Below are 13,659 nucleotides of genomic sequence, written 5' to 3' on the forward strand. Positions count from 1 at the left end.
TTCCTCCTGGTGCAGGACAATGCCTGGCCTCATGTGTCCAGATTGTTTAGGCAGTTCCTGGATGACGAAGGCATTGATGCCTTTTACTGGCCCTGACGTAAAAGGCATCGATTTGAGAACCTCTGGGACGTTATGTATCGGTGCATCTCACACAGACTGTCCAGGAGCTCACTGATGCCCTGATCCAAGTCTGGGAGGAGATCCCCCGGGACACCATCCGCAGTCTCATCAGGAGCATGCCCGGATGTTGTCGGGAGTGCATATATGCACATGGGGGCCATAAACACTGAGTCACACTATGAGTTGCCTGTGATTTCAGTTTTTTTGTTAGATTTTTGGTGTGAGTTTGAATCCAGCCCTCATTCGGTTAGTGATTTTGGTTTCCATTAGCCATCGTTATGTCATTTTGTTCTCAACAAATGAAACAATGTATAGTAAAGATTTAGATGTAGTATTTCGTTCATTGAGACCCGATGTGTGATTTAAGTGTTCCCTGAATTTTCTTGAGCAGTGTACTATGCAACATTATTAATGTTGCATAGTAATTGATATAAATTCTGTGGTTTATCAGCTTGATCTGACATTCACAACTCATATGAATGTAACATTGTATTGAGTGTGAATTGTTCAAAAACATGTAAATCACAAACATTGGCACCCATAGAAATTCTTATGGGAAAAAAACAGATTTTTGATTAAATAATCAGAGTTTGGGGAAATAATAAGTGGTGATCCATGACATCCTGTTTCCCTGGGGTATCAATATCAGATGACACATTGGCTAAACTCCCTTAGTAACCTAGCAATATGGGAAAGGCCAAAGAACATACAGATAAAATGAAATGTACAGTTAATCCCAAAGGTATTCTTACCCATCCCAAATGTTGAGGCATATTTAATTTTATTTGACCAATAGGTTTGTTCTGGCTGTAGGTTTGTTCAAAGGCCTTAGGATACATAGCAACATGGACTAATCTGGACGTATCTACTTCTGCCAGGAGGTTAAAACAGGGTTGCTGTTGAATCTTCCAACAGGACAATTGGTACAAGCTCCTGCAGCATGTTTTGCAATGGCCATCATAGTCCCCTGATCTAAATCCTATTAAACCTGTGGGGTAATCTGAAGAGGAGTCAACAAGTGCGGACTCTGAAGAATCTGGTGAGTTTCTGTGCTAAAGAATGGTCTCAAACCCCTTCTTATGTGCTCTGCACATCACATTAAACATTATATATGTGCAAAATGTAGTAAATGCAGGGGTACCAATAATAGTTCCAGACATGTTTAAGATTGAAATAATGATTGCTGAGGTAAAGCATGAGTAGACAGGCTCACTGTGTAACACCTGGTCCATGTGGCATTGTGGAGTATCTCCCTCTCTGGCGCTCCACCTGGTCGGTGTACTAACCGCCGGCAGGAGACTGATGGCAGCAATGCATCCCACAGATGCACCTGATCTCAATCACCTATCTAATTCTGTATATATGTGTCTCATGTGCTGCCCTATTTATTGATTGTTGTTTTGTTTTCTACATACCGTGTGGTGCTGTATCCTATAAACTAAATTAAATCTCATCTCATCTTCATCCGCTTATCCGGTATCGGGTCGCGGGGGCAGCAGCTCCAGCAGGGGACCCCAAACTTCCCTTTCTCGAGCCACATTTGCCAGCTCTGACTGGAGGATCCCGAGGCGTTCCCAGGCCAGTGTTGAAATATAATCTCTCCACCTAGTCCTGGGCCTACCCCGAGGTCTCCTTCCAGCTGGATGTGCCTGGAACACCTCCCTAGGGAGACGTCCTGGGGGCATCCTTACCAGATGCCTGAACCACCTCAACTGGCTCCTTTCGACGCAAAGGAGCAGCGGCTCTACTCCGAGTTCCTCACGGATGGCTGAGCTTCACCCTATCCCTAAGGGAGAAGCCAGCGACCCTTCTGAGAAAACCCATTTCAACCGCTTGTACTCGCGATCTTGTTCTTTTGGTCATGACCCAGCCTTCATGACCATAGGTGAGGGTAGGAACGAAAATTGACCCGTATATCGAGAGCTTTGCCTTCTGGCTCAGCAATCTTTTCGTCACAATGGTGCGGTAAAACGAATGCAATACCGCCCCCGCTGCTCCGATTCTCCAGCCAATCTCCCTCTCCATTGTCCCCTCAATCGCGAACAAGACCCCGAGATACTTGAACTCCTTTACTTGGGGTAATGCCTCATTCCCTACCCGGAATTTATGGCCTCAGATTTAGAGGTGCTAATCCTTATCCCAACCGCTTTGCACTCGGCTGCAAACCGATCCAGTAAGTGCTGAAGGTCACAGACGATGATGCCATCAGGACCACATCATCCGCAAAAAGCAGCGATGAGATCCCCAGCCCACCGAACTGCAACTCCTCCCCACCCCGACTACGCCTCGATATCCTGTCCATAAAAGTTACAAACAGAATTGGTGACAAAGCGCAGGCCTGGCGGAGGCCAACCCCCACCTGGAACGAGTCCGACTTTTGAGTCCGAGAACCCGAACACAGCTCTCACTTTGGACAGGGATTGGATAGCCCTCAGAAGGGACCTCCTCACCCCATACTCCCGCAGCACCTCCCACAGTATCTCCCGGGGGACCCGGGCATACTCCTTCTCCAAATCCACAAAACACATGTAGACTGGATGGGCATATTCCCAGGCCCCCTCCAGGATCCTTGAAAGAGTAAAGAGCTGGTCGGTTGTTCCGCGACCAGGACGGAATCCGCATTGTTCCTGTTCAATCTGAGGTTCAACTATCTACCGAACCCTCCTTTCCAGTACATTTGAGTAGACTTTCCCAGGGAGGCTGAGAAGTGTGATACCCCTGTAATTGGCACACACCCTCTGGTCCCCCTTTTTGAACAGGGGAACCACCACCCCGGTCCGCCACTCCTTAGGCACTTTCCCCAACTCCCACGCAATGTTGAAGAGGCGTGTCATCCAAGACATCCCCTCCACACCCAAAGCTTTCAACATTTCGGGACGGATCTCATCAATCCCCGGAGCTTTGCCACTGTGGAGTTGTTTGACTACCTCAGTGACTTCTGCCATGGAGATTGACGATGCTTCCCCATCAGCCTCCAGCTCTGACTACCGTTGTCCACCAGGGTCTTCGAGGGTTACCGCCCCTTGATGCACCTAAGACCTTTAAACCACCGCTCCCCGCCGCAGCTTCGGCAACGGAGGCGTTGAACATCGACCACTCAGGTTCAATGCCCCCAACCTCCACAGGAATGCCAGAAATGCTCCGCTGGAGGTGTGAGTTGAAGATCTTTCGGACAGGGGCCTCCTCCAGACATTCCCAGTTCACCCGCACTACCCGTTTGGGTTTTCCCGGTCTGTCTAGAGTCTTCCCCAACCCCCTGACACAACTCACCACCAGATGGTGATCGGTTGACAGCTCCCCCCCTCTCTTTACCCGAGTGTCCAAAACATGCGGTCTCAGGTCCGATGACACGATCACAAAATCAATCATTGACCTTCGGCCTAGGGTGCTCTGGTACCACGTACACTTATGAGCATCCTTATGTTCGAACATGGTGTTCGTTATAGATAATCCATGACGAACTGCTGTCCGGGGCATATGCACAAACAACATTTAGAGACCCCCCCCCACATCCACTGGGGTAAACTCCAACATAGTGGCACTCAGCCAGGGGCTGAGGGGGGTGCCACGTTGCTTTTTCGGGCTATGCCCGACCGGGCTCCGTGGCAAACCCGGCCACCGGCGAGCCCTCCCTCTGGGCCTGGCTCCAGACAGGGGCCCCGGGCTTCCTCCGGGCATTGTAACTCCTCCTCTTCCTCATTTGTGCATAGGTTTTTTTTTAACCATTCTTAGTCTGGCTCCTCCCCTGAGACCACTTTGCCATGGGAAACCCTACCAGGGGCACTAAGGCCCGGACAACACAGCCCTCAGGTTCTTAGGAACACACAAACCTCTCCACCACGATAAGGTGATGGCTCCCGGAGAGGCTAAATGCTGGAATTAAACCAAATCCTAAAGTTGTGTGCTCGTCATTTTGTTATTTTGCTTTTGTTTGCCTCATCCTTTTTTTACACTCAGCTCTCGCACTTCACACTCACAGTAATATTGGTATCAGTATCCAACCAATTTTCCCATTTTAAACTCAATAATATTGTAGTCTACTTCCCCAAAATACTGTTTTGATGTAATTGAATCTTCAAAGCAGCAAAGTTTTCTCTCTGCCAATTACAAAACATGTAGAATTTAAGTAAATTAGCCTGCAAACTGTGTAGTCTTGAGATGTCAAGAGGCTGGCCTTTTAATGTTTTTTCAAGACTTGGTTCATCCAGCCATTCACTGCAGACGTCACAGTAACAATCCTTGTATGCTATTTTTAGAACACTTGAGTTGTGTTCTGCTTATGAAGGGGTCCCTGATGAATTTCCTTTCTCAAGCAGAGAAAAAAGTATAGAAAACGTTGACCTAAACCTGTACAAATTGAATCCTTAAGGCCTTCAGCCTATGAGGTTCCACACTATATGCAAAACAACCAAACAACACATTGTACAGACCATACAATAGAAAATGGGACATTTATTGCTAAAATATAAATAGACTTGCAGTCCAGATAATGTATATGGCAGAATACCTATATTCAGAATACCTGATCTCATATCATGATCAATTAATATAATGTATAATGTATACAGTTTGGACTTCAGACAGAAACAGTGTTAATTTTGCAGCAGCAGTCGTTTAACATTAATTTAATGTTTAGATGACCACCACCATTCATATATAAGTAAAAAAATAGCCCTCAGCGTCAAATCATCTCAAACAGGGGGGTTGTGTAGGCATTTTTTAAAGGAATACATTTAAAATGTACTTCTTTGCATTCTTAATATAAACTATCTCATAATGCATATAAAAATATATTACAAAATAATCATCTAGATCATTTGTCATACGCCGTTTACATAGCATTATACTACCCGGAAGAATCGGCACCTGCGTTCAGAATGGATTCTTCCACTATTCTGCAAGCCTCCCCTGAATGAGTCATCCAGCTCGTCTCTTATTGGATAAGACCATTCCATCCCAAGGGACAGCCTTCCTTGCAGAGAGAGAGAGACAGAAAGGCCTAGCTCCATTCACAGAAACATTGGTATGCCAGCCTAGCTTTGTCATTCACATAAAGACTAAATAATATTTGCCTTCCTGTATCGTTCCTCTTCATGCATCTTTTATTTCAATTTTTTCCTCTCTGATGTAGCAGAAAAGGAAATGATTTAATTCCCACTTTTCCTTAGTTTTTTGCCTTTTGTTTCGGAGGAGAAAGCAAACGTGCATTCCTTTTTTTCAGTATTTTCTGGGCAGGAAGGGGAGAGAGAGGGAGAGAGGGAGAGAGAGATGTTGGGAGGGACTGCAGTGCAGTGCAAAATCTGCAGCAGCAGGATAAGAAAAAGCGGAAGCTTATGAATGACTGTCAGTCTTCTGCTTGTGGTTTGTCGCTTCTGTGGACATTTTACATGAATGGTTTTTAACTTCATGTACGCCGCTGATCAAGACTGCAGATCCACAGACGCCTTGCCTTGCTGTTTGGATTAAAACTGTGTCTTGTGTCTCTGCTCTGCACTGTCCATGCTATCTGTGGATTTATTTTTAATTTTCATTCTGTTTATTCATTATTCACAGATGTAATTTAGGATAGTCAGATTGTTATTTTTGAAAGGTTGTGAGAATATGCGTCTATCACAGAAATGTCAAATTGTCTTGCTAACCCTTTGTCTCAGAATTTAGATATATGAGCTTAGTGATTATGCACTTTTAACCGAGGAATTAAAATATCCATTCACCATGTTCAATGTTATTTTGAATGGAAGATAATCATGAGTGTATATTGAATTGAAATACATAGATGTGCAACTATTTTCTGATTTAATACAAGAATAGGGACTATTATCTATCTAAATAATTTTTGTCCATCTCATGCATGTGTCATCATAAATGTATCTTCATGATGTTATAGAAAATATGTGTTGATCTCCTTGTCTTTATCATTTTTAATACGCCTCTGATGGAACAGTATGTTCTTATAACCTTCAAGTTGTACAAAACAGTGGAATACTGTTTAAAATACAGAAACTTATTATGCTGATGTACTGCACACATGGACTAGAGGAGACTTATTGCCAACAACATGCTTACATTTTTATTATTTTACTATTAATTTGCCATCACTATCAGCAGGCTGTATTCAGCATCAATTACTTTAATAGTTCCTTTACAGGACGATAACCTGTTTTAATCATTTTGCAGTATGTTTTCAACCGATGATAAAAAAGCAAGGCAAGATGATGGTGTGACCGCATAGCTATTTATTATCTAGTATCATCAGGCTGTATTTCATTCTGTGATTCTCTCTTCCTTGTTCCAGCACAACATAATGCAGGAAAGAATAAAATAGACAAGCAAAATAAGAGTTAAAATATGAAGTTAAATATCCGTCAGTGAAATTTGAGAATTGATTGGTTCTAGTATGTTATAAGTGGGTGGATATATATATATATATATATATATATATATATATATATATATATTTTTGCAACCGGAAGTGATATTTAGTGTTCAGTGAGCCTTTTGTTGAGAAGGTCTCCTCAGATCTGTGAGTCATGCTTTTGCTGTGAGCCGGTAAGCAACAGTAAGAGGAGAGAGGCAGAGCTGTATCTACCACATCCCCCTCTCTCTCTCTTTGGATCTCTGAATCGTTGGAACCAAGCAACCAAGCATTCTGGAAGCCTCTGGAACCTTTTTTCCCTCCCTTTCCTTCATGTTCTGTTTCAATGGATTGTGTTCATCTTTTCTGGTTCTTTTCTACCTACGGATTGGATCAGTGCAGCGTTGGATTTTCCTAACGACAAGCTCAGCCTCAACATCATCAGCAGCAGTAACTCTGCTGCTCGGTTACCTCCTCAACAGCAGGGAGAATTACAGTCAACCATCGTACGGGGCCTGCTATGAATGCTGTAAGGCATTTGCTATGTTTAAGGAGGGGAAGATAATTTACTTGGCGGCGTCACATCTGCCAGTGCATTTGTAAGGCAGAGGAGGGGGCATGCTTCACCGCACCAAATACAACCGATTCAGGAATGAGTCAGTGACGTCCGTCGATGATCTTCTCCACGGCCTCGCCATGAACCCGAAGGTCTCGGCTCCCTCAGCCGAGCCTCCGTATGCCCCTCCGGTGGCCTCTTCCGATGGCGGCGAGCACCCCCACCCAAACCCAGCCGCCGACCCCTCGGACGATGGAGCCACCACCCTGTGCACCCTCATCAATAAGGTTTCTAACCTGAAATTCACCAACTCAGGTTCCAGCCTCCTGGGCATCAAGAGCCTCCCCTCCCACGTCAAGGACCTGGCTGTCTCCAAGCTGCAGGGGGGTGGAGGGTCAGGCGGGGGCTCTGGCAGCTGTAGTGGTAGTGGCCCTGGCTCCAGTGTGCCATCGGCAGCCTCCGGTGGCGGTAATGGTCCCTCCTGCGGATCAGCCTCCAGCGTCCTCCATCACCAACCCTGTGTCCACTCCTCCCTGCAGGAGCCAGGCACCATGAGCAGTGCAGCGGGAAAAAAGGGTAGCAGACTGGTGCTGGAGGACAGGGAGGTGCAGCAGGGACAGGGACATGGAGGGGAGGACTGGGGGCCTAGTGGAGGCGGCGGCCGAGGAAACAGCAACACTGGACTGGTAAATAAACCCTTTTCCAGAGGATGGCTACATTCATGTGAGAAGATCTCTGGACCCGGAGTGACGTACATTGTAAAGGTTGGTTTTGGCTTTAATCTCTCTCCCCCATGAGTCTATCTTTTCCATTTTTCTCTCCTCACCCTTTATCTGCTCCGCTCTCTCTCCCCCATTCTTTCATTTCTCTGAATGGGTGAGCTGTTGCAAAAAAAGGTGACAATGTACCTTAGGTAGCCTAGCCGCCAGATCCTAGTAACCATTGTGCGCTTGTGTTGTTGAAGAAACAGCAGGGAGTGTGAGTGAAGAGAAAGACGTGAAATAAAATAATCATTAAATAATTTAGGCAAACTGAGAAGGTCACCAGAGAGAGGGGAAAAGCCTTTGATGCCCTAACAAAAGCCCATCTAGCATGCATTCGCCGACTGGATGCTTTCACATTCATCCTCCTTACATTTTTCAATTTGTCCCATATCTTGTGTGAGCATATTGTGCCTTTTCAATTATTTTGCTATGAATAGATACTAGAACTGTTTCTGTATAAGTGAATGATCATGGCTGCTCTAGCTAGTGATACAGAGACAGGAAAATCAGACAGCAAGCACAATGCTTGTCTACATCTACAGTGGATATAAAAAGTCTACACACCCCTGTTAAAATGCCAGGTTCTTGTGATGTGTAAGAATGAGATGAAGATAAATCATGTCAGAACTTTTTTTCACCTTTAATGTGACCTGTAATGTGAACAATTTAATTGAAAAACAAAATGAAAACTTTGAGGAGGAAAAATAAAAAACTCACAATAACCTGGTTGCATAAGTGTGCACACCTTGATGTGGCAATAATTGCCCACTCTTCTTTGCAAAAGCGCTCCAAATCTGTCAGATTGCGAGGACATTTCCTGTGCACAGCCCTCTTCAGATCACCCCAGAGATGTTCAATTGGATTCAGGTCTGGGCTCTCGCTGGGCCATTCCAAAACGTTAATCTTATTCTGGGATGTGTGCTTTGGGTGGTTGTCCTGCTGAAAGGTGAACTTCCTCTTCATCTTTCTAACGGACGTCTGAAGGTTGCCTGATATTTTGAACTGTTCATAATTCCCTCCACCATTACTAAGGCCCCGGTTCCAGCTGAAGTAAAACAGCCCCAAAGCGTGATGCTGCCACCACCATGCTTCACTGTGAGTATGGTGTTCTTTGGGTGATGTGCAGTTTTGTTTTTGCGCCAAACATACCTTTTGGAATTATGGCCAAAAAGTTCAACCTTGGTTTCATCAGACCATAACACATTTTCCCACGTGCTTTTGGGGGACTTGATGTTTGTTTTTGCAAACTTCAGCCGGGCTTGGATGTTTTATTTCTGTCTTGCCACCCTACCCTATAGCCCATTCATATGAAGAATACGGGAGATTGTTGTCACATGTAGCACACAGCCAGTACTTGCCAGAAATTCCTGCAGTTCCTTTAATGTTGCTGTAGGCCTCTTGGAAGCCTCCTTGACCAGTTTTCTTCTTGTCTTTTCATACATTTTGGAGGGACATCCAGTTCTTGGTAATGTCTCTGTTGTGCCATATTTTTTCCACTTGATGATGACTGTCTTCACTCTGTTCCATGGTATATCTAATGCTTTTGAAATTATTTTGTACCCTTCTCCTTACTCTTATCTTTCAACAATGAGATCCCTCTGATGCTTTGGAAGTTATCTGTGGACCATGGCTTTTGCTCTGAGATGCAACTAAGAAAATGTCAGGAAAATCCTATTAGAACAGCTGAACTTTATTTGTGATTAATCAGAGTTACTTAAATGAGGGCAGGTGTGTAATGACTTCTAATTTAACATGAGTTTGAAAGTGATTGGTTAATTCTGAACACAGCCACATCCCCAGTTATAAGAGGGGGTGCACACTTATGCAACCAGGTTATTGTAAGGTTTTTATTTTTCATTTTTCCCCCTCGAAGATTTCGGTTTGTTTTTCAATTTAATTGTTCACATTACAGGTCACATTAAAAGTGGAAACCGTTCTGACCTGATTAATCTTTGTCTCATTCTTTTACACCACAAAAACCTGGCATGTTAACAGGGGTGTGTAGACTTTTTATTTCCACTGTACTTTTCTGTGACCATATCAATAGACACATTCAAAAGTACATTTCATTACTAAGCCAGAATTTACACCGTTTTGGAAATAAGGCTTTGCACAAACTTTAACCAAATGAAGGCCATACATTTGGTACATAACAAATTATGGAGATGAACTAAGGATATGAACTATGTGACCCTTTCCTCTGTGATCATTTCTACTTTTGAATGGATTTTGAGAGATGCACTTAAACAGTTTCTCAGATGAAAGAACAAGAAAGCAACGCATGAAGTGTGATTGTAATTTCAAAGAATTGGACCCAACTTAAATGGGCACGTTCATGTCCAATGACTTATTTCCTGTCTGGGTGTGAACAAATATGCAGCAAAGCGGTAAGAGCGCATTGGTTTGACACACACAGCCAGTTGAATCAATACACTGAAAGTGGCCACAGAGGGAAAAGGGAAATAGGTCTCTCTCATCTCCCCCATGCAATTTTCCAGGAAGTATTCCAAATGGCACACTAGGCTCATATATTGCACCTCATTTGACCAAGATGTGTTCAAAAATAGTACACTACGTATGAGATAGAGTGCTATTTGGGACGTAAGGCCTATGCTGTGTCTGTCTATTGAGTTCTCGCCGCTATTCTGCTCTTGGGCCTTTTAATTAATGTCATGTGGTCGTAGTTACACATCATGCTCCATTAGGTTAACAGGACAGTGATTGGCATTGACACACAGCCCAGGTTTTTATTCTGAACATAGTCGTGTTGCTGTGGTGGACATTCTAGACACATAAGTCTATTTCCGGGTTGCATGAGAAATACTGTCACTTATTCCAAGCATACAGGTGCCATGTCTTAATTTGATCATCCGGTTGTTGCTGAAATTTAAAAGGCTTCTAAAGTTTTGGACTGGATCTCCCCTAACTAAAATGGATCAATTAATCCCTACAAAAATACACACATAATCCATAACAATTTCCTGTTCTTTGAACCAATGCAATGTAGGAAAGTTGGCTTCTGGTTAATAGTAGGTCTGTTATATTTGTAGCTACCATGTCTAGCTATTTATTTGCCCTGGTTAGTTTTTCCTCCCCTCTCTACTTACACCTCTTTTTCTGGTCCCTGAAGTAACATGACCCCAGTGTCCTCTCATTGTCTCAGTGATTCATAGTACATTATTTAACAACAATGCCAAGTAACATACAGTGTCTCTGTGTCCTAAATAGCACCTGGTTTCCTGCAGGGCAGTACTTTTAAACAGAGACCCATGGGTCAGGGTCCAAGTGGTGCACTACAGTGCAGTCCATAAGTATTTGGACGGAGACACAAGTTTTGTTGTTTTGTACAGCAGCACTTTGGAATTGATACAATGACGACAGGCTGGAAGGTTATTTAGTTAGTTTTAATTTGAGGATATTTTTATCCATATCGGATTGACCTTTTAGACATAACTGCGTGTTTTGTAAATAGTCTCAGATTTCCCAAAAGGATTGGGACAATTGGATTCACAGCTGTCTCTTATTAGGCAAGGGGGTTGTTTGCATCATTAACACATGGATAAGAGAGCAGCCAATGTGTAGTCTTGATTTTAGGATTGCATTTGTCTTTGGTGTCAGTTGCTGGTCATTGAAAACACAATTACCACCTTGGCCACCATGATGCAAATAAATCAGAATAAATAAAGGTCTGAAACATAGCTAAAACATAAGTCGTGCCAAACGTGCAAACCTAGAAGGGGTGTTATTTTTTGGGCATGACTGCTGCTGAAATTGTCTCACTTGTCCATATTGATGATGTAACTGCTGATGCAGCAGTGGGATGACTTCTGTACTGTACAGGAAAATATTGTCTGCTAGGATTCAACCAAATGGCAGAAAAATATTGGACAACACTGCAACACAAAGCAGGACAATTACGCAAAGCATACTGCTAAAGCAACCAAGGAGTTTTTCTTGGCCAAAAAGTGGAATGTTTTCAACTGGCCAAGTCAATCATTCGACCTGATTCAAATTGACCATATGTTTCTCTTGCTGAAGACATGACTGAAGGCAGAAATGCGCTAAAACAGGAACTGAATACTGTGTCTGTTGATGTCTATGGGTTATGGACTTCAGTCAGTCATTGAATGCAACTATTTGGTAACCACATTTTCAAACCCCCAAACCGGGACACTTGTGTAACCGTATGTTAATGCAGTTCTACGCAGTTGTTTGTTTGGCTACGACTCGTATGTGGAATCATTACAGTGTTATTTTATTATTGTGGTGAAAACTGGGACAATTTGGTAGTGAATGTTTCTTGTACTGGTTTCTATAGCAAGTACTAAAGTTGAGCAAACTTAGAAAGAAGCTAGGCTGCTAATTTAACTGGTTATGGGCTGACACCCTAGGCATCGCAGCTAGGGGTTGGCCGCAGTTACTTAGCCATGCCGTCGCACTAGCGTCAGACAGAAGCAGATATGTTGTTTTTTGTTAAATTGCAAAATACAAATCCTTACAAAGGCCTTGTAATTTCCACCACATATACAACTTAGGTCTGATCTAATACAATAAAGATACATAACATAAGTAATAACATAAAATAATAAAACAAACAATTAAAACAATAATAATAAAATACAAACAAATAGTTTTATCAATGTTACCTTCTTAAAGAGTCCATTCAAAATTCAAGTTTGATAAATTGGGTGTATAAATTCAGGGCTTTCCTAGATTTTAACAATTTCAGTAACTGCAAGTAAAGTGATCATTCAAAGTTTCATTCAAAATTATCCTAAACATCGGGGGGACAATTTACTTGATTGTAAAAATATTTTGCCAGTATTATTAAATCGTTAAATAAAAATGCCACAGTCCTGTCCTTCAATCATGTCAAATCTGATACTTCCATAGGGGAGAGTTGGCATAATTACGCTATTTTCCACAATCCAAGTTTAGAAATCCTTCCAAAATAAGACATATTTGTCACAAGAGAACATCAGATGTTCAGTTGTAACCACTTCCATTTTACAAAAAGCGCAGTAATTCGAATCAATATTCAATCTTTTTCGCAGAAATTCACTAGAAGGATAAATATAATTAAGTGTTTTGAAATGTATTTCTTTTGTTTTAGGAGATATTCTAAAACAAATATATGTTTTCTTGATTCTATTTGCGTCACTTTCAGTGTATTCCTGCATAATATATATTATTTTAAGAGGTGAAGGAAAGCATTCCTTATTGAGGGAATAACTTAATAATGTATTATTACATTTCTTGTCTTAAAAGGGACAACCCTCAATGGTCAGCATGTGCAGTCTAGGAACTACCAGTGAATATGTTAAGGACCCCTTTATCGTACAAATAAGTGCTGGTGGAATCGCATTAATTACTCTATTGTATTCACTTCAAGTGCACATTAAATTATATTTGAGTTTTAACTGATCATACCCTAACATATCACCATTGGCCTCCAATAGATGTTGAACAGACCACATCGCTCATTCGTGCCATTGTCTGTAAAAAAAGGAATACTTCTTTATGAGTACACATCTATTATTCTAGATTGGCATGTTAGGGGGAGAGAAATTATGCTTATAAATTAGTTTCCAATAATGGAGTTGGTGAAAAACTGATAACTTGACTGGCAGTTTACAAACATTGAAGTCACATTTCAATAAAAATTCTATACCTCCAAAATCCAAGAAGAGTTTTGAAGGTAGATTGAACCAGAAAGTCTCCTATTGGCTAATGACATTTTGTAACCTTTTCAACTTAAGGGTACTGTTCATTGGGTCAAAGTCAATAGCATTCAGCCCACCCTCTTCCACAGATTTAACAATGTCATTCTTTCTAATGTAATGATGTTTATTTCTCCAAATGAA

The 13,659-nt window shown here is 42.4% G+C and overlaps 1 protein-coding gene across 1 annotated transcript in view; it reads left to right on the forward strand.

The window, feature by feature from the left end:
- Positions 1 to 6,615: 6,615 nt before the first annotated feature.
- The window catches only part of shc3 (SHC (Src homology 2 domain containing) transforming protein 3), a 47,508-nt gene continuing 40,464 nt past the window's right edge, over positions 6,616 to 13,659 (forward strand). Inside the window, 1 exon segment of the mRNA XM_020053635.3 lies at positions 6,616 to 7,795. Coding sequence (XP_019909194.2) covers positions 7,094 to 7,795 — 702 coding nt within the window. The 5' untranslated portion in view covers positions 6,616 to 7,093.

Source organism: Esox lucius, chromosome 14 (genome assembly GCF_011004845.1).
Source record: "Esox lucius isolate fEsoLuc1 chromosome 14, fEsoLuc1.pri, whole genome shotgun sequence".
Taxonomy (NCBI): domain Eukaryota; kingdom Metazoa; phylum Chordata; class Actinopteri; order Esociformes; family Esocidae; genus Esox; species Esox lucius.